We start from the raw sequence: 18,118 nt of genomic DNA on the forward strand, positions 1-18,118 counted from the left end.
TATATACCCCATGAAAATTATAAGAATTCTTGATGAACACGTATAATTTAAGTTTGTGGACTAATTACAAAGCAAATTTTCATGTATAAGTATGTAACTGGAAAATACTGCAGTGCAAGTATCTGTTATTTTTATCAAACAAATGAGTAAAATATAGTTTAACATATTACGTCTATTTTAGTCATTTTACTTAGTTACATCACTTTAACATTAAAATTTATCAAATACAAAACAAATATTTTTATACTCAAAATATTTTTAAGAATATAATTTATCAAATACTTCACTATTTTATTTCACAGCAGTTATTTTCACAACAGATTATTATCAGAGCACACCAAATTGGCCTAAAGCTTGATTTAGCCCTAGGGCCCCTAATACTCCCATTCTCCAAAATTCCAAATCGTCCTTGTGCAGTATCGGTTGTTGTCATGTCAGTCATTCTCATTTAGTGCATGTCCCAAAAATATTTTTTTTTTTCTATGGCATGTAAATCTTTTATAATTTGTTTAGAACAAAAAAAAAATGTTAAAGAAAAAAAAATACAATGGGTTTTCAACTTTTCATCAGATTCATCGTTATCAAAGGCTAAAAGCATTAAATATTATTTAAACTTTTTTATATTTACTTATTACATCTCCTCTTAATTTTATATTTAGTAATTAAATAAATAATCTCATTCGTAATATATATTTAAAGAATTAGAAATAATCTTGGCACTTCGAATCATGAACCTTCCTATCCTCTTCTGCATGAATTGTCATGGAAAAAGAAAAGAGAAAGGGAATAAGAGAGATTGAACTTTCCAATTCGAGGGGTCCATCACATGGGGATCAAAATGTGACAACCGCGTTGAATTTTTTTATTTGTTTTTTTTCTTTTTAACAAAAGATGATTTAGTTGATCAAAAAGAGAAAAAAATAAGAAAAGATTGTTTAGATTTGCATGGAATGAAAATATGAAATCCAAAGGGGAGTTTCTTCGGTTACCAATATGATCCACAATTCCACAGAGACCAGTAGACCACATCATTTGAAAACGTGTCGCAAAAGTGGAAGCTACGTTTTCCACAAGGAGTGTACCATATTACATTATTAATTGGCGGCTTTTAATAGTGTAACATATATTTCAAAGTCCACGCAAACTCACAGTGAACGCCTCCGTCGTTTCAAAACTAAACACAGTCCACGTGTAACAGCAAGACTCAAGACTCAAGACTCAAGAGACGGCTCTCTCTCTCTACAAGGAATGTGTTTTGTTTTCTTTAAAATATTTTTCTTCCTTGATCTTAATTTTAATTTTTAATAATGAACCACCAAAGGTAATCAATCTTTGTTTCTCCTCCTCTGCAATGAAGAGTCAATTTGCACCAAAAGAAAATTCTGGGTCCACAAAAAATGGAATTTGTATGTTTTGTAAATTAAAAAGAAAAAGCGTTACATTTTAACAAAAATGTAAACTCTAATTCCCATTCCAGTACGTTGGACTGTTGTAGACAGGTCGTAATGGAGAGTCCAGGCCCTACCCTATGATCTAGAGAAGAAGTCATGAGCAGCATGCATATAGCCCCTCAACACATAAATTAAATGCAGGCACAGACCTTACTTCACCCACGCTCTCATCTCTCTCTTTTTAACTTCTCCATTCTTCATCCTTTTTTGCTCTACAACTCCCTGGTTCGTATACCTTATATATATGCTGTTTCCAGTTCTGGGTTCGTTCACACACAAATACATATGCTTGTGTTTCAGATTTCTTTGATTTGATTCTTTGTTTAATAACGATCACAGGCCAAAGCATACATATTAATTTATCTGTTATTTTTGTTTGTGAATTATTTCATTGATTTATTACCAAAAAAAGCTCATTTACATTTTTTTTTTTATATCAAAGAGATTCTGATATATATGTGCAAAAGCTATATAGAAATTTACACTGTCTTGCCATTTTCTGTAGTTTACAACCATTCAATATATTCAACTTGGTATTTGCCAATTTTGATATCCCAAAGTTTTTCAGTTGGCCCTCTTGTTCTCAAACTCTTTGTTGAAGATCAATTGAGGCTTTCTTGATAGGAGAGCCATCTAAGTTTCTTGTAAATATTTATAATAGTTAATATATATATATATTTTCTATAATGAAGGGTCAAAATCTAAACCCATTAAGCTTCTTCTCAAAACTCTTGAATGCCCAACTCTACCTCCTCAATCTCCTTTCTTATTTCCTCCTCTTTGGTGGTGGTTTAACCCTTGGACTTGTACTTAGCTTCTATATGAAAGACTTTTCAATTAGTCTGCAATTAGCGCAATTCTCCTTCACAACTTCATCATCTCCATCCAATTCACATGTGCTAATGCCAAATGTAAAAGCTGCACCATCCAATATGAGTCACCCCCACATAGGATTAAAGGAATATTTGAAGCCGCCTAAGGTCTTGCACGACATGGACGATGAGGAATTGCTATGGAGAGCTTCAATGACTCCTCGGATTCCTGAATATCCATTCCATCGAGTTCCCAAGGTGGCTTTCATGTTCTTGACAAAGGGCCCTGTTCTTTTGGCCCCATTGTGGGACAAGTTCTTCAAAGGGCATCAAGGCTTGTACTCAATTTATGTGCACTCAAATCCATCTTACAATGGATCATACCCAGAAAGTCCTGTTTTTCAGGGCAGAAGAATTCCTAGCCAGGTCAGTTCCTTGCTTACTTTTAGACTTGTCTGCATAAATTTGTTATATTTGTGATACTCTTAGACTTTTTAGACTTAAAATCCGTATTCAGGTTTCATAACAGGGACTATAGAATTGAAGAAGCAAATTATTAAGGGTAGTAAACTGTGATCTTCATTGTGTAGTTGTACACTTGCAATTTGCCAAAAGCAGAGGGCACCCAACGAAATTTGGAGCTAAAAATAGTTCAGAAAGGGACAAGTGAAAGTATATATAATGAAATGTAACTAGATAGAATGTGAAGTTGATTGACTAAAAAGTTTAAGTTACAAAGTCGTTGGCTGAAAATTATATGCTTAAGAGGGTACCTGCTCTGTTTAGACAAACTACCTACTCGAAGCACATATTTCGTGTAGAAATCCCCAAAGCTCATAATCTAATCCTTGGTTCATGAACTATCAGATACCTTCAAATCATCATAATTCTCTTAATAATTACTTGATTTGATCCACGACCTTCACTAATGTGGGGAATAGCTTTCAGTAATATGGTGAATATGTACTTCATCAAAAATATATTTATGCAAACTATGAGAAAAAAATGAACAATATATTCAATTGGGTAGAGTAGAATGCTAAGCAATCACTATATTGCAAGTCCATTTTCTTTGAAATTGTCCAATGATTTCCAATAACTTCTACATTAAGTGGAACCCAATTTGTTCATTAATGAGACTATCAGTGTCCCAAACTGGCATTGACAATCCCATTTAGCAGCATTCCTTGAGTTTCTATTTCTAGCAATAATAAAGAACATTGAACATCTTCATTTCATTGCCAAATTGTTCTTACTATTTTGATCTTCTACATGAATTTCAGGAAGTAGAATGGGGAAATGTGAACATGATCGAGGCAGAGCGGCGGCTATTGGCGAATGCACTTCTTGATTTCTCAAACGAGCGATTTGTTCTGCTCTCAGAGTCATGCATTCCACTCTACAACTTCTCCACTGTCTACTCTTACCTCCTACACTCCAACAAAACATTTGTAGAGGCCTATGATGAGCCAGGCCCGGTTGGGCGTGGCCGATATAACTGGCATATGTTCCCACAAATCTCATTGAAACAATGGAGGAAAGGGTCACAGTGGTTTGAAATGGACAGAGACATTGCCATTGAAGTTGTCTCGGACAGAAATAACTTCCCAATATTCCAGAAGTTCTGCAAACGTTCATGTTATGCAGATGAGCATTACTTGCCAACATTTGTGAACATGAGATTCTCGGCCAAGAATTCCAATAGGAGTTTGACATGGGTTGATTGGTCCAAGGGTGGCCCACACCCTGCCAAGTTCACGAGAACAGATGTCACGGTTGAGCTGTTGGAGAGCTTGAGGAATAGTACTAAGTGTGTAGATAATGTAAGCAAGTTCACCATCAGTACTTTGGAGAGCACAGATGTTTGTTTCTTATTCGCCAGGAAGTTCACCTCCGGTACTTTGGATAGGTTGCTGAGATTTGCACCAAAGCTCATGCACTTCAACAGATAGATATGAATATATGACATATGCACCAGTCATTTATTCGTGATTTGGTTGAATGAGGTTAGAGTATAAAAAGCAGTTAGTAGGGTAGCCTAGTTGGAACTGTGTTCAAATTTGATCCCCACTTCGCCTAATCGGAAAAAAAAAAAAAAAAAAAAAAAAAAAAAAGTATAGATTACAAAATGAAAATGGTCATAAATTCACTTTATTATACTGTTTTCTCTGTTGATAAATTGTTAGTTCATTACTATTATTACACGGTGCTCAAAGCCAGTAAGCACTTGGATAAACAGCTTTAAAAAGCCAAATTCAACTTGGCATGTACTGCTCACAAAAAAAACTTAGAATTAGCAAAATAGCATTACAATAGTCTCATTTCATTTGAATAGAACTATTTGTACAATTTCAACTAATTATGTCTACTATTATCTCTCCAATAAAAATGGGACCTTCTATATTTAATATCTATGTGGCTCTCACATATATTATGCAGATGAAACAAGCCATGTTTTTGTGAAATGGTAGAAATAGCCACACCTAATTATTTTTGAAACAGGTGAGCCCAATTTTAATGGCACAAAAGGAGACCCAATTATATTTAGGGATTAGGGTTTAGGAGATCCAATAATGATGACCACTTTTGGGGCTTCTATCTTTCATAAGCTAGTTATCTTTTTTTTTGGTCAAGCATAAGCTAGTTATCTAAACATAACTTACTCAGTAATAGTGAAACAGCAAACCACTTTAGTCTTCAGTAATGAGCTAATTCTTTGACCAATTGCTAGGAATCAAACTCTGTATAAAATCGTTGGAAATCCTTGTAATTAGCAGAAATGAAAATTAAAAAAGCAAGCAAGAGAAACAAAACCAGCGTAACAAAACAAAAGCAAAAAAAAAAAAAAAGATTTACAACAGAAACACAACAGCGTCAATGATCACTGACTAGCTCCGCACGTGTGTCCTCCGAAAAAGAAGGCGACTCCGACATGGAGTCAAATGCCTCATGACCCGGCGACGCCGCCACGCCCCGAATCTCGTCGATCATCTTCACCACTTGGCTCATCCTGGGCCGTTGATCAGGTGATGCCGCCGTGCAAGCCATCGCGACCTGCAAAAGCCCCACCATCTCCTCCTCAATGTCCTTGTACCTCATCAGTTCCAAGTCAAACACCTCCGCCGTCCACTCCTCTCTGACCACGGACTGGACCCACTTGGGCAGGTCCACAAGCCCACCATACCCACCACCGGGCCCACCACTGTCCACCACGGAGGGGCACTTCCCTGTCAGCAGCTCCAGCAGAAGAACACCGAACGCGTACACGTCCGATTTCTGCGTCAATTTCCGGCCGTCCATTGTCTCGGGAGCACGGTAGCCGCAGGATCGAGAAGCGGCTGACGTGGCGGCGGGAGTAGGAGAAAACACGGAGAGTCCGAAGTCGGAGACACGAGCGTTCCCGGTCCGGTCCAAGAGGATGTTGGTGGACTTTATGTTACCGTGGGTGAGCCTAAGGGGACTGCACGAGTTGTGAATGCAAGCCACGCCACGCGCCGCACCCGCTGCGATTTTCAGCCTTGTGGTCCAGTCCAGTGGGGTTCGCCCAGGGCCTCGGTTCCCTGTTCAAATTAACCCTTATAACTTCATCAAAATTACATTCTTCACCAAAAATAAACAATTTGATTTGGTCTAAAGGGGTAAAGTGATCTAGAGCCTAGAATACTAAGAATAGGGATAGTGGCTCAACTTTTGGGTCCTATTTAAGCAGGAAAGAAGGAAAGAGACGAAACAAAGAAAACAAAAAGGATAAAAGTGAAAGAAAATAAAGACAGCCAGCAGTAGCAGTGCACAGTAGACAGACTGTACAAGCACGGAAGCACCCAGTAATCCCAATTCCCAAATCGCAATTAAGTGCATTTTATGTCCTCATCTATAACTGTTGTTGCTTTATCTATAAAGAAACAGCAAGAGGCCCCATCCCTACCTAGAAATCTTAAAACCATCAAACAAACACACCCCTCTCGCGCTCCTCTCAGGTCTACTGGAAGACCCAGCAGACTAGCTAGTAAGCTATGCAGGTCACATGAACATACATACTTTGTACATTTCAGACCCCAATCAAAATGGTCCACGTTTGACCTATTTTAACAACATGTAGGAAACCAGAATGAAATTTAAAAATCTCCCAAACCCTAAACAAAAACTTTACATTTTCTTACCAACCAAACAGAAAATAAGCAGGCAAAGTTAATGCAACAACTTACCGTGAAGCAACCAGAACAAGTTGCCATTGGGCATGTAATCGTAGACCAACAACTTCTCCTCCCTTGCAAAATAATAAGCCCTCAAACTAACAATGTTGGGATGGTTAAGCCGCCCCAACACCGCCATGTGTTGCTCAAACTGTGTCTTCCCGCCAATCTGAGCATCCTTAAGCCTCTTCACGGCCACCACATTGCCGTCATCCAGAACCGCCTTGTACGCCGTCCCAAACCCTCCTTTTCCCAGCATCTCCGCCGAAGCTCGGAGCAAGTCCTCCAGCTCGAACCGCTTCACCCCCTCGAAGAACACCATTCGACCCCGGTCGAACCCGGGTTGGACCGAGTACGGGCTCGACGAGTACACGATCTTCTCGCTCTCTTGCAGCTTTGAGGCGCTCTTGCCCTGCCGCATTTTGGCCGCGAAGTTCCGCCAGAAGTAGCAGTAGAGAAGCAGCGAAACCAAAATTAGAACTAAAGCATCGCCGACTATGATGGCGATTAGAGCCACTGGACTTATTTTGGATGTTCCATTGTGATGGGTTTTTGGCGATTTGTTGGGGGCTGAGTTTGAAGGCAATGAACTTGGAGACGATGCTACTACAGTTGGGTTGCCGGCAGGCATTACTGGGGACGCAATAGCTCCGCCAGATCCGGGTCGAGTCGGGTCGTTCGCTACTTCCTTGCAGTTCTGCATTGGAGACCCACACAGAGCCGGGTTTTGAGCAAAAGCGGATTCGGGAAAGTCCGACAAGGACTTGGGTATTTCACCAGACAAACGGTTCGCTGACACATTCAAGTCCTGCAGATTGGGGAGGTTTAAAGCAGAAATCGAACCCAAAAACTGGTTCGCCTCAAGCCGGAGCGTGAGAAGATGGGTCAAATGGTTGACTGTCGCCGGAATCTCGCTGGACAAGTTGTTGTAGGACAGATCAAGGCGGTAAAGCCGGAAAAGCGAGGTTACCGAGGCGGGGAAGTCGCCGGAGAAGCCATTGTAGGAGAGGAAGAGAAGTTTGAGAGCAGTGAGGTTAGAGAGGTCGGGAATGGGGCCGGAGAGGCGGTTCCGCTTGAGGCTGAGAACTCGGAGCTGAGTCAGACCGGTTAGCGACTCGAACGAGCCGTGTAGGTCCAGGTTCTCGAGGACGAGTCGCGAGACCCGGTTTCGGGTGCAGGAGACTCCGGTCCAGGTGCATGGGTCGGAGGAAGAGTTCCAGGTGGTGAGCTTGTTGGAAGCGTCAGAACTGGTTTTGAATGCTAATAAAGGTTGGGAATCTGGGTTTGTGGAGGCATGGAGAAGAGAGAAGAACAAGTGCATGAGTAAGAGAATGGCTTTGGCTACCATTTTTCTCTGCAAATTATAGCAGAGAGAGAGAGAGAGAGGTGAAGGGTCAGACTGTAGGGAGTGAGGACTGAGGGAGCCAATGTACTATAGACTAAAGTGGGTTGATTGGCTATTGGTGTAATTAGTGGGGAAGTGGAGGGTTTAATTGTAATTAAATAGCTGGGCTGAGGTGGATTGATCGAGTGGAACACTGAAAAAGCATGTAACCTGTACCTTGTTTTACTGTGGGGGGATTCGAACTGAAATGACAGTGATGCCCTTGACGTTTCAGTGGCAGTGTGTAAGACGCTCGAAATCTATGTCGTTTCGCATGCTTATGAGGTGTGACAGCTAATGGATATGAACGGTGAAATAGTGGGGATGGGATGAGGTTTATTAATTAATATTTATGCCGGGTTGTAGACGAGCATTGCCCAGTCAACAAGGAGCTGACACGTGGGGACTTGGTAGCTTTTGGGAACGCCCAAATCATGCCAAACGCATGATTCTTGTACCGTAAATCAGACGATCTTCCGTACTCACACGATCTTCTGACACGCGTGCCCTAGCTCATATCACATGTTTCATTAAATGAGTCAATGTTCTATTATAATATGTGATTATTGAGATTGACTTAAAGTCTGAAATAGCCACAATGGCTCATAAACTAGACTCTTGATCACTATAAAGAATTATAGTTAATAAATAATAGTAACGTGGTTATTGATTAAAAAAAAAAAAGGTAGTGCTTGGGTATTCAGAAATGAGTACAAAATTGTCTTTATAATCAATTACATGAGTCCATAATAGCCTAATGGGGTACGGAGAGAAGATGGTAGACCCTATTATGGGCTCATATCATTGATAATAAGGACAATCTTGTTATTCATTTCTGAATACTCAAGTATTTTTCTAAAAAAAAAAAAAAAACACTCATTCAAATAAAATAAAACAAAAAGGTTAAATGATACTTTTGGTCATGTTCTTTTAATTTGTACAATTTCAATCATGTACTATGATAACAATTAGTCCAAATCGTTAACCTTATTTAAATTGATAATGGAAAATCTAATGCACTTTGTAAATAAGTGGCATTTCAGACATCTTACTCTACCTATACACCTATATAAGTCATACCCATCATTCTACGCAATGAGTTTGGAAGAATTGAAAAAATAAAAAATTTCAACATCAAACTGAATATGTTAAATAACGAATAGAAGCTTAAATTATCCGAAATATCACTTATGTGTGAAGCACGTGCTTTCACGTCAAATTTTTCATCAACAATTTAAATAATATTAACTATTTAGACTTATTTGTTATTGTATATAAAATATAAGACCAAAATCGTCAAAAAAAAAAAAATAAATGACCAAAGTGTAAATTTCATAAAATTACAAAAACCAAAATTGGCATTTGGCCAAACAAAAATAGAGAACAATACAAATGATAACCAGAGTAACTATTTAAAATGTGACACTAACCTCTAATATAATCATACCGTAACTATTAGAAAAAACAACCCAATAACTAGTATTACATGATCTTCTATTTCTTTTTCTTGTTTTTTTGGCCAAATAAATGAGATCTTCTAACGAAGGGGTAATCTGGTAATTAAGCTTTGAAAGGTCTTGCTTGCAGGATGCTGGGGCAGGATGTCTTGTTCCCGAAGTCTGGAGGGCGTTGCTTTTGCTTTTTTACTGTCATCGTTAGAATAAAATCAATCAGTCATTTCATGCTCCCTACAGGCTACAGTGTGTGGTTAAGGTTCTAATTAATTAGCTGACAAAAAAAAAAAAAAAGGTTCTAATTAATTAATTAGAGTGCATTACTTTCACTCCTCGTGTGGTCCATTAGAATATGTAGAATGTGCAATTTATAATATAGAATTTGTGGCAAGACCAAAGTTTCATAAACTGATCATAAGCCATGCAGATGCCATGTTGATTGTAGAGCTACACCGTGCCTTTTAGACCAACTTGTTATCATTCTTTTTACTCTTAGTTTTCACATTTCCAAAAGTAACTAAAATGTTATCAAAAGTAGCATTAATTGATTGTTACTTTGGAACATATCGTTCATCATTTGGTCTAAAGTTAGATTTGATCATATATATATAAATGGATAGTTAATCCATTAAAATAATACTGAGTGTATAGTAGTGCACTACAGTTAGGAAACGGCTTTATTTTTATGTTTTTTTTTTGGGGTGGGTTTCAAAGGAGTGCATTAAACAACCGGTAATTATTATGTCTTCAATGTAGTGTATTGTTTCTCCCAATTCAAATGTGATTGGAAAATAATACCAAAATTTCACTCCAACTTAAACATGGCGCCATCTAATAAGAATTTTTCCGCGGTAGGCCTTAAAACATTGAAAATGATTACTGCTTGATTTTTTATTGGGCTACTTTAGGTTATTTCGATGGGCTCACAAGTTAATCCATAGATATTTTAGGGCCTTTGGAAGATAACCCAAAACGGGTTCCACCATGACTTTTCACTAAAGTATTAAGTATGTATTGGGAGATGCTATTTACAAGAAATTATTGGATATAGTGATATACTGTTATGTATTATAATTAAATATACGTATTATAATATCAATGAACGTCATTAATATTAGGGAGACTTAGAGTTTAGTTCATTTTATAAGTTTTTCTTAAATTAAAATTGGTAGTGATTTATGATTTTTAATTAAGTTCTTTTATTTTTATTTTTTGACGGTTTTATGTTAGGTTTTAACTCCAATATTTTGGACGCCAAAAATCTCGGAGTTAAAACCTAATATGTAGTCTCTACAAAGCTCACTCTACAACCTAAAATGAGAAATACCCTTCAAATCGGGGAATGACTTTATTATAAATTAAAACAATTTTCTTATAAATTTTAAAACACATCCGGTCTTCATCAAAAAACTGTTTTTCTAAAGGACCTAAGTTTAATTATCTCTTAATATTATACCCTAAAAGACTCTACAATTATAACACATGAATTAATTTGTTACACTTCGTGACGATATATTGATTCTACATGATAATTTTTTGCTATTTACAAGGTACAAGTAATTTTCAATGTGACCGTCACAGACATACTATAACCACTCCACATATGCTATAACATGTGTATATTCATTAAGGTTATCCTTAAAAGTATAAACTCGTTTACGTCATAGTGTGATAGTCACACAAAAAATGTTCACATAATGTAATCTTAAACGATAATTAGATGTGTTCATATATTAGCTTGGATTATAATTATCTTAGCATGAACATTTCAACCTAGCATTTCTATCTGCATTTCATTGTACTCGATCATTCCACACTACACTAATTTGTGAGGTGGATATAATTTGAAATGGAGTACAAGGTAGTATATAAAAGAGTTGGGGTTTTCATCGTCGTTCAATTTCAATCGTCAATTTACCTACAACCAGAACAAATTGGCAGCATCTTAAAACTTCCACCAAAAAATAGAAATCAAACAATGGAGATTTCCTCGAGTGCCAAACCTCCCCACTTTCTTGGCCAAAAAAAAAAAAAAAAAAAAACCTCAACTCATGAGTGATGAAGCATGTAGATAACCGCCTGTCTAAAAAACTTAATTTGAGAAACAAGTAAAAAGCAATACATTTTCAAACCCAGAAAAGAGAAATGCAAATACATTGAACAATTAAACTCAAGATTGAAGTGAGCACAGCAATGAAGTAAGATTCAAACTTGAGTAAAGAAAAAGAAAAAGAGTTGAAACGATCACTGTCCTAGAAGGGTGACTCCGTTAAGAGGTCAAACGTGTCCTCCGAAGGCGACTCCGTTAAGAAGTCAAAGGACTTGACGTCCACATCGCCAATCTCCTCGATCATTTTGGCGACGTGAGCCATAGTGGGTCGCTGATTAGGCCGAGATGTGCAAGCCTTTGCGACCTGCAAAAGCCTCACCATCTCGTCCTCATTCTCAAATCGATCAGTATCGTCGTCCCTCATGAGCTCCCGGTCAAATGTAGCAAACCTCCATTCATCTCTCACCACATGCCTGATCCAACTGCCCACACCCCACCTCCTCGAATGGCCACCACCGGGCCCACCATATGAATACATTTCTGGTGTTACCGCTGTGAGCAACTCCAGTAGAAGCACACCGAACGCGTACACGTCCGACTCCTGCGTTATTTCTCCGCTGCAGTCGTTGTAGCACCAGGGTTTTGTAGCGGTTGGAGATGCAAACACGGAGAGTCCGAAGTCGGAGACTCGAGCGTTTCCGGTCCCGTCTACGAGAATGTTGGCGGATTCGATGTTACCGTGAGTCAGCAACTTATTAAGGGAGGATCCTCCGGAGTTGTGAATGAAAGCTATGCCTCGAGCTGCTCCCGCTGCGATTTTCAGTCTCCAGCTCCAGTCTAGTGTTCTTCCACCGGGCCCTGGGCGACCTGTTCAAAAATATATGGTAGGTCGAAATAAAAGAGAAACCAAACTCAAACCAATGAAATTAATTCGACTCATCGATCATGATCCATTTACCGTGAAGCATCGAATATAAGGTACAGCTGGGCATGTAATCATATACGAACAACTTCTCCTCCCTACAAGAGTAATAAGCCGCCAAACTCACAACATTGGGATGCCTAAGCCGCCGTAACACCTCCATGTGTTGCTCCAATTCTCCCATCTTCTCCTCGCCAATCTCATCATCAACCCTAACCCTCTTCACAAACACAACCACCTTGCCACCGTCCAGAACAGTCTTCATCAACGCAGGGCAGAAACTGCGAAACCCTCTGCGCAAAACCTCTAGCTTCAACGGCTTCACCATCCCATCGAAGACCACCAGTTCACCCCTTTCTAACTCATCGGGCTTCGCCGCGTACTTCCGCCTGAACCAGCAGTATACAACTAGCGATGCAAAAATGACAGCCAAAGCATCGCCGACTATGATGCCGATCAGAGCCTCTGGACTTAGCTTCACTGTTCCATTGTTCGCTGTTGAGAGAGAAAAACAAGCTCATGACAAAAAGAGTGGCTTTCGCTGCCATTCTTCCTCTGCAAACGAGACCAGACATAGAAAGGTAAAGGGTTCCTAGATCTGGAGAGTGAGAAGAGGGGCAATGTACAACTGTGACTGACTCACAGTGTGAGGACTTAGGTAATTGTGTAATGAACGCGCGTGGAAGTGGGAGTCTCAATGTATAGGATTTACTGTTTACGTATATAAAATTAGGCCAAATGACAATTGTCTACGTTGTATAACAGTATAAGTCATTTTCCACTTCCGTCATGTCCTGTAGTTTAACTTTTGATCAACTATTTTTATAACTATTGTAATAATTTGACGTGGCACGTAGGTGGTTGGCATGTGATCGATAAGATATATATATTTTTTTTTTGAAAAAAAAAGTATAGCATTTTCTTTAATGAAATCCACTTCTAACCTTTTTTATCTTTTAATTACATATTGCTATTTGTCCCGATTTAAATCTAATGGTTCAAGATAGTTTTAAGTTTATTTTATTTTGGTGTTGCTTTTTAAATTTATTTTAATATGTGTTTCTCCTTTAACTTTCTCTCTTTTCAATAAATTTATTTTATGTGTTGGAGAAGTTGTTGGCAAGATAAGATTTCCTAAGATGAGAGTATCTATATATATGAATTAGATATTGAATTGAAGAGAGATCCAATATCACAAACATACGACATGTGCACTTTATCGTACTCATTCCATACCACACTTGCTTTGTTTTTGGGAAGCTTAGAAAGAAAGGGACAAGATTTGATCTGGATCGATCGAGTACTAGGTAGTATATAAAAAAGAGTTGGGTTTTAATCTTCTTTGAAGTACATTGAACTTGAACCATCTATTTATCTATAATCAGAACACAATGACAGCATTTTAAGACTTCCACCAATTTAACTCGAGAAAATAGAAATCAAACAATGGAGATTATTTCCTCAAATATCAAACCTTCCCTACTTCTTAAAACTCATTTTACATCATTTGTAAATATACATGTAAACTTTATAGGAGTACCAACTCATGAAGCATGTAGAAGGGTTCAATATTAATTAAGCTCGAGATTGAAGTGAGTAGAGCCATCAAGTAAGATTCAAAGTTGAGTGCAATCAAAAATCCAAGATACAAACTGCTACAATCACTGACTAGCTCCAGAGTCCCACGAGTCCTCGTCCCAAGTGGGCGAAAGGTGAAAGGGCTCAGGGCCCTTGGATATCTGTTAAAAAATAACATAATTTTCTTAGCAACCAAACAGAAATCAAACAAGCAAACTGAATCGCTTACTTACCGTGAAGCAGCGAACATAAGCTACCCTTGGAAGCAGCAGAATACAAGTAGTGAAACCAAAACTAGAACCAAAGCATCGCCGACTATGATGGCGATCAGAGTTAATTTCTCTGTTCCATTGTGGTGAGTAATAGTATTGGCCGATTCGTTTACAGGCAATGGACTCGCTGGAGATGCCTCTATAGTTGGGTTTGATGAGGCTTCAAGGAGAAAGAAAAACGAGCTCATGACAGTAACGGTGGCTAAGTTCGCTGCCATTCTTGCTCTGCAAATGAGAGCACACGTTGAAAGGTTAAGGGTCTCTGGCTCTGGAGAGTGAGAGGAGAGCCAATGAATGTACTAGTGTGACTTTTGAGGACTTGGGTTGGGCAGTGGTGTTCACGTACGTGTATAATTGTATATGATTTACGAAATATAAAATTATGTAAAAAGACAACAATGTTTTTTATATTCATTCTACTCTGCTTAGCTGTTTTGGTCAGCTGGGTTTAACAATAACAGACGAATTAAATCTAATAAGTTTACTGCAATATTGTTCAGAATTCATCAAATTTCCTGGAAATAAATAATATATAGATGCCTTCAACTAAAAAATTACAGGATTCTATTGTAGTGATACTGATACCATAGTAGTAGAAGAATCTGCCAGCAGGGGATTTGGAGGAGGAGAAGACAAGTAGGGCTTGGGTGGAATCTGCAAGGAATCAACACTCCCTTCCAACATATCTATGACTTCTCTCATCGCTGGCCGGTTTGAAGGGTCTGTTTGTATGCACCACAAGCTCACTATTATCATCTTCCTTGCTCTTGCTTTGTCTTCCTCATTCATTATGCTTTGCAGTCCAAGTTCTTCATCGAGCTCAATACGCCTGTAAATCCAATGCGGAAAATATATTTCACTCGTATCTTCAGCTTCAGCATCGATGTTCCTTCTTCCTCCAACCATCTCTGAAAGCATCATTCCATAACTGTATACATCGGATTTATGTGAGACCCCTCCAAAATTTCTACAGAAGACTTCTGGAGCAATGTATCCAGCAGTACCTCTGGCACCCAACATTGACACGATACTCTCTTTCCTGTTGCATATTTTAGCAAGGCCGAAATCAGAGATTTTCGGGGAGAAGTTTTCATCAAGAAGAATGTTATGAGGCTTTATGTCAAAATGCAAAATTCTTGTGTTGCAACCACGATGTAAGTACTCTAGTCCTTGAGCAATGCCAAGTGAAATTCGTTCCAATGTTTCCCATCCCAAATGAACATCTTTTTGGGGGTTGTTTGCATCAAATATGAACTTCTCAAGAGATCCATTCGGCATGAATTCATAGATGAGAGCTCTTTCTGAACCCTCAAAGCAAAAACCCAACAAGCTGACAATGTTGACATGGGAAGTTCTACTAATGGCTGCAACCTCATTCATAAATTCTTCTCCATTACCCTTTGATTTGTTCAAGACCTTCACTGCTACAAGACGGCCGTCAGTTAATGTTCCTTTGTATACACCACCATAGCCCCCTTGCCCCAATTTTTCTTTGAAGGAGTTGGTCATTTGCTTGATCTCCAAATAGCTGTATCTTTTAACTTGAAGTGGCCCATTGTTCACTAGAAAAGCCTCAACAGCTTGACGATCTTGGTTCTCCTTCTTTGGAAAGAAAATAAATCTATTAGATGATAACTTCCTCCTTAAGCCGCAAGCAGTAACCACTAGAACCGTGAGGATGAAACCACCAGCAATTCCCAATGCTGATCAAAGAAACAAATGACAAATTCATGCAATGCAAGATCATGGAAAATATAAACTAGCTTTTTTGAGAGAGTTTGCCATAAAAACTTAAATGGCGATATTCAAAACCCTGAAATATCATTCCATAATAAGAACACTTGGGATTGAGAGTATCCATAACAATTAGATATCATTCCATGGGTTAAAATAGTTGTCCCTGAATGAGAGTATCCATAAAAATTAGATATTTAATTAAAGAGACATGGATCTTACCTAGTTTTAGCTTCAATCCCAATTTCTCATCTCCTGCAACATAAATTGCAAATAAAGAAAAATGTTGGTAGCTTAAAGCAAAGAAGATTGAAGTGGCATAGATAAAATTGGCATTCAACAAAAACAAGATAATGCACATTGATCATTTAAAAACTCTCCATATGTGCGACTGTATGTGTGTGTTAACCAAATTCAAAAATTTTGTCAACAAAGAGTTTCATTTTGTCAAAATCATAACCTTTCAGAAAATGTATTTTATTATGGCATGACAGATAGAAAAGACAGCAGGTCATGTAAATGAGGCAAGCATCCAATTTTATGCACATCTATTCCGAGGCTATACCTTTTTCTGTTTCTGCGATGGACAATATACTGATTAAAAGTTACGGTACATATATTATTTCTCTTACTACAGAACAAAGAAAAGCAAATTAAGAAATGAGAACAGAAAAAAATAAATAAAGAAAGAAATAGACTAACCTGCTGTATCATAGCAGCGTCCAGAATGAGGCCAATCTGGGCAGAAGCACTTAAAATGGTACGTGGTGTGATTGAAGCCACACCTCCCTCCGCTTAGCTCGCAGCGGCGGCAGTTGCCGGCGATCCATTCCAGCACAAACCCTTTCCTCAGCACCTCTTCTATTCCCGCCCCACTCCCATTCCCATTCCCATACCTTTCAACTGGAGCAGCCACCACCACTTGATCTCTTCCACACTTCTCATACGCATTCCCAAATCGTACATCATCCCGAGGCAGGGCCAAAACTGAACTGTTTTTGTTAGTTCCCTGAAAGCAACCAATCTTGTACTCTGACAATGACTCAACCAAAGAAGAGCTGCAATTGTAGAGCAGAACCAATTCGGTTTGGTTTTGAGCGAGCTTAAACTGATCGTTTGGAAAGCTTAAGGTATGGACCAGTGGAATATTATTGCAAGCACTACTTTTGTGTAAGTCTGAAAACACAGCGTTTGAGACCACAAGAGACTGGTTTTGGTAACTGATATTGCGGATTATGTAATCGTTACCGAAAATTTGGACAATTGGGTATTTGTTTTCATGGCAAGAGAGATGGAAACCAGGGTACCCGCAGAAGGGTTCTTGCTGTCCTTGGATGAAGAATGGATAGCTTATGATTTGGTCACCACAAGTTTTGGGCGCACTGCACGCTTTGTACTGCGGATCCACAGCAGATGATGATGGGAGTGATAGGAGAAAGAAAATGAGGAGGATGCAGAGATTTATGAAGTGGGTAAAGAGATTTTGATTCATTTGAGATGTTATAAACTGTGGTACAGACGGTGAACAAAGATGATGAATATTGTAGAGAGAGAATTATAATAATGCTGTTTCACAATGAGAGGTATTTGACGGAGATCATAGTTTTGTTGACTTGATAATTGCCGAATTCAAGGAAGGTGTATTCAATTAAGATTTTAATGGATTTTTATGGAATTGAAAAGTCTGATGGTATTCAATTAAGATTTTTAAAGAATCCATTAAAGTTTGATGGTATTCAAATAGGACTTTTAAAAAGTCTATAAAAGTCTGTAGGTATTCAATTAAGACTTTTAAAAAGTCTATAAAAGTATGTAAGTATTCAATCAAGACTTTTAAAGAGTCCATTAAAGTTTGACGGTATTGAAAAAGTTATTGACTTTGATAAAATTCAATAAACAGTGGAGTTTGATGGAGTTTGGAGTATGAAGTATAAATACCAATTCTCCAACCTTCTCCCCAAAGATTTCTAAAGGAATTCACGCCAAAACATTTTTTTTTTACGACGTTGCTGTACAAGTAAGCTCCCAACACAGCCTTCAATCTTCCATTAGAGACCACTTTCTGATCTCATCTCCAGGTAGGGTTCTCAACAATTTGATGTTATTCTTTTATGTAATATAGATCCATGTGTTTCTAGTTAATGATTTCTCTTGTATTTAGGGTTAGGGTTCTCTTGTATTTTAGGGTTTAGGGTTCTTTTGTATTTTAGGGTTTAGGTTCTCTTCTATTGGGTTTATGGATTCTCAACATCAAATATGCATCTATAT

At 38.3% G+C, this 18,118-nt stretch overlaps 4 protein-coding genes across 4 annotated transcripts; 1 reads left to right on the forward strand and 3 right to left on the reverse strand.

Moving 5' to 3' along the window:
• The first annotated feature begins 1,563 nt into the window (after positions 1-1,563).
• On the forward strand, positions 1,564-4,273 carry LOC147295485 (glycosyltransferase BC10-like). Its single transcript, XM_086232564.1, has 2 exons — positions 1,564-2,689; positions 3,547-4,273. Exons 1-2 carry the CDS (start codon positions 2,138-2,140, stop codon positions 4,213-4,215), a joined length of 1,221 nt encoding a protein of 406 aa, XP_086088690.1. The 5' UTR covers positions 1,564-2,137; the 3' UTR covers positions 4,216-4,273.
• Positions 4,274-5,144: 871 nt separating this feature from the next.
• LOC147295486 (leucine-rich repeat transmembrane protein kinase family protein) lies at positions 5,145-7,836 on the reverse strand. Its single transcript, XM_086232323.1, is given in 3 exon segments — positions 5,145-5,165; positions 5,168-5,823; positions 6,469-7,836. Coding segments are annotated over 3 exon segments (2,013 nt in total). The 5' UTR covers positions 7,805-7,836.
• A 3,555-nt stretch (positions 7,837-11,391) lies between these two features.
• LOC147295487 (putative leucine-rich repeat receptor-like protein kinase At1g68400) lies at positions 11,392-14,334 on the reverse strand. Its single transcript, XM_086231266.1, has 4 exons — positions 14,122-14,334; positions 13,936-14,005; positions 12,303-12,761; positions 11,392-12,211 (listed from the first exon to the last, which is right to left on the reverse strand). The coding sequence occupies exons 1-4, from the start codon at positions 14,332-14,334 to the stop codon at positions 11,547-11,549; spliced, it is 1,407 nt and encodes a 468-aa protein (XP_086087392.1). The 3' UTR covers positions 11,392-11,546.
• Positions 14,335-14,618: 284 nt separating this feature from the next.
• LOC147295488 (LEAF RUST 10 DISEASE-RESISTANCE LOCUS RECEPTOR-LIKE PROTEIN KINASE-like 2.7) lies at positions 14,619-17,476 on the reverse strand. The gene is made up of 3 exons (XM_086230529.1): positions 16,553-17,476; positions 16,073-16,105; positions 14,619-15,819 (listed from the first exon to the last, which is right to left on the reverse strand). Exons 1-3 carry the CDS (start codon positions 17,340-17,342, stop codon positions 14,681-14,683), a joined length of 1,962 nt encoding a protein of 653 aa, XP_086086655.1. The 5' UTR covers positions 17,343-17,476; the 3' UTR covers positions 14,619-14,680.
• Positions 17,477-18,118: the final 642 nt, after the last annotated feature.

Source organism: Dryas octopetala, chromosome 2 (genome assembly GCF_963921425.1).
Source record: "Dryas octopetala chromosome 2, drDryOcto1.1, whole genome shotgun sequence".
Classification (NCBI taxonomy): domain Eukaryota; kingdom Viridiplantae; phylum Streptophyta; class Magnoliopsida; order Rosales; family Rosaceae; genus Dryas; species Dryas octopetala.

What these genes read in the sequence shown, in the direction of transcription:
- LOC147295485 (XM_086232564.1), top strand. Translation starts at nt 2,138, where the DNA reads ATGAAGGGTCAAAATCTAAACCCATTAAGCTTCTTCTCAAAACTCTTG. An exon ending in GCAGAAGAATTCCTAGCCAG is followed by an intron (nt 2,690 to 3,546) that starts GTCAGTTCCTTG and finishes CATGAATTTCAG; the next exon opens with GAAGTAGAATGGGGAAATGT.
- LOC147295487 (XM_086231266.1), bottom strand. Translation starts at nt 14,334, where the DNA reads ATGGCAGCGAACTTAGCCACCGTTACTGTCATGAGCTCGTTTTTCTTT. An exon ending in TAGTTTTGGTTTCACTACTT is followed by an intron (nt 14,006 to 14,121) that starts GTATTCTGCTGC and finishes ATTTTTTAACAG; the next exon opens with ATATCCAAGGGCCCTGAGCC. An exon ending in CTTATATTCGATGCTTCACG is followed by an intron (nt 12,212 to 12,302) that starts GTAAATGGATCA and finishes ATTTTTGAACAG; the next exon opens with GTCGCCCAGGGCCCGGTGGA.
- LOC147295488 (XM_086230529.1), bottom strand. Translation starts at nt 17,342, where the DNA reads ATGAATCAAAATCTCTTTACCCACTTCATAAATCTCTGCATCCTCCTC. An exon ending in ACGCTGCTATGATACAGCAG is followed by an intron (nt 16,106 to 16,552) that starts GTTAGTCTATTT and finishes TTTATGTTGCAG; the next exon opens with GAGATGAGAAATTGGGATTG. An exon ending in GGGATTGAAGCTAAAACTAG is followed by an intron (nt 15,820 to 16,072) that starts GTAAGATCCATG and finishes TTCTTTGATCAG; the next exon opens with CATTGGGAATTGCTGGTGGT.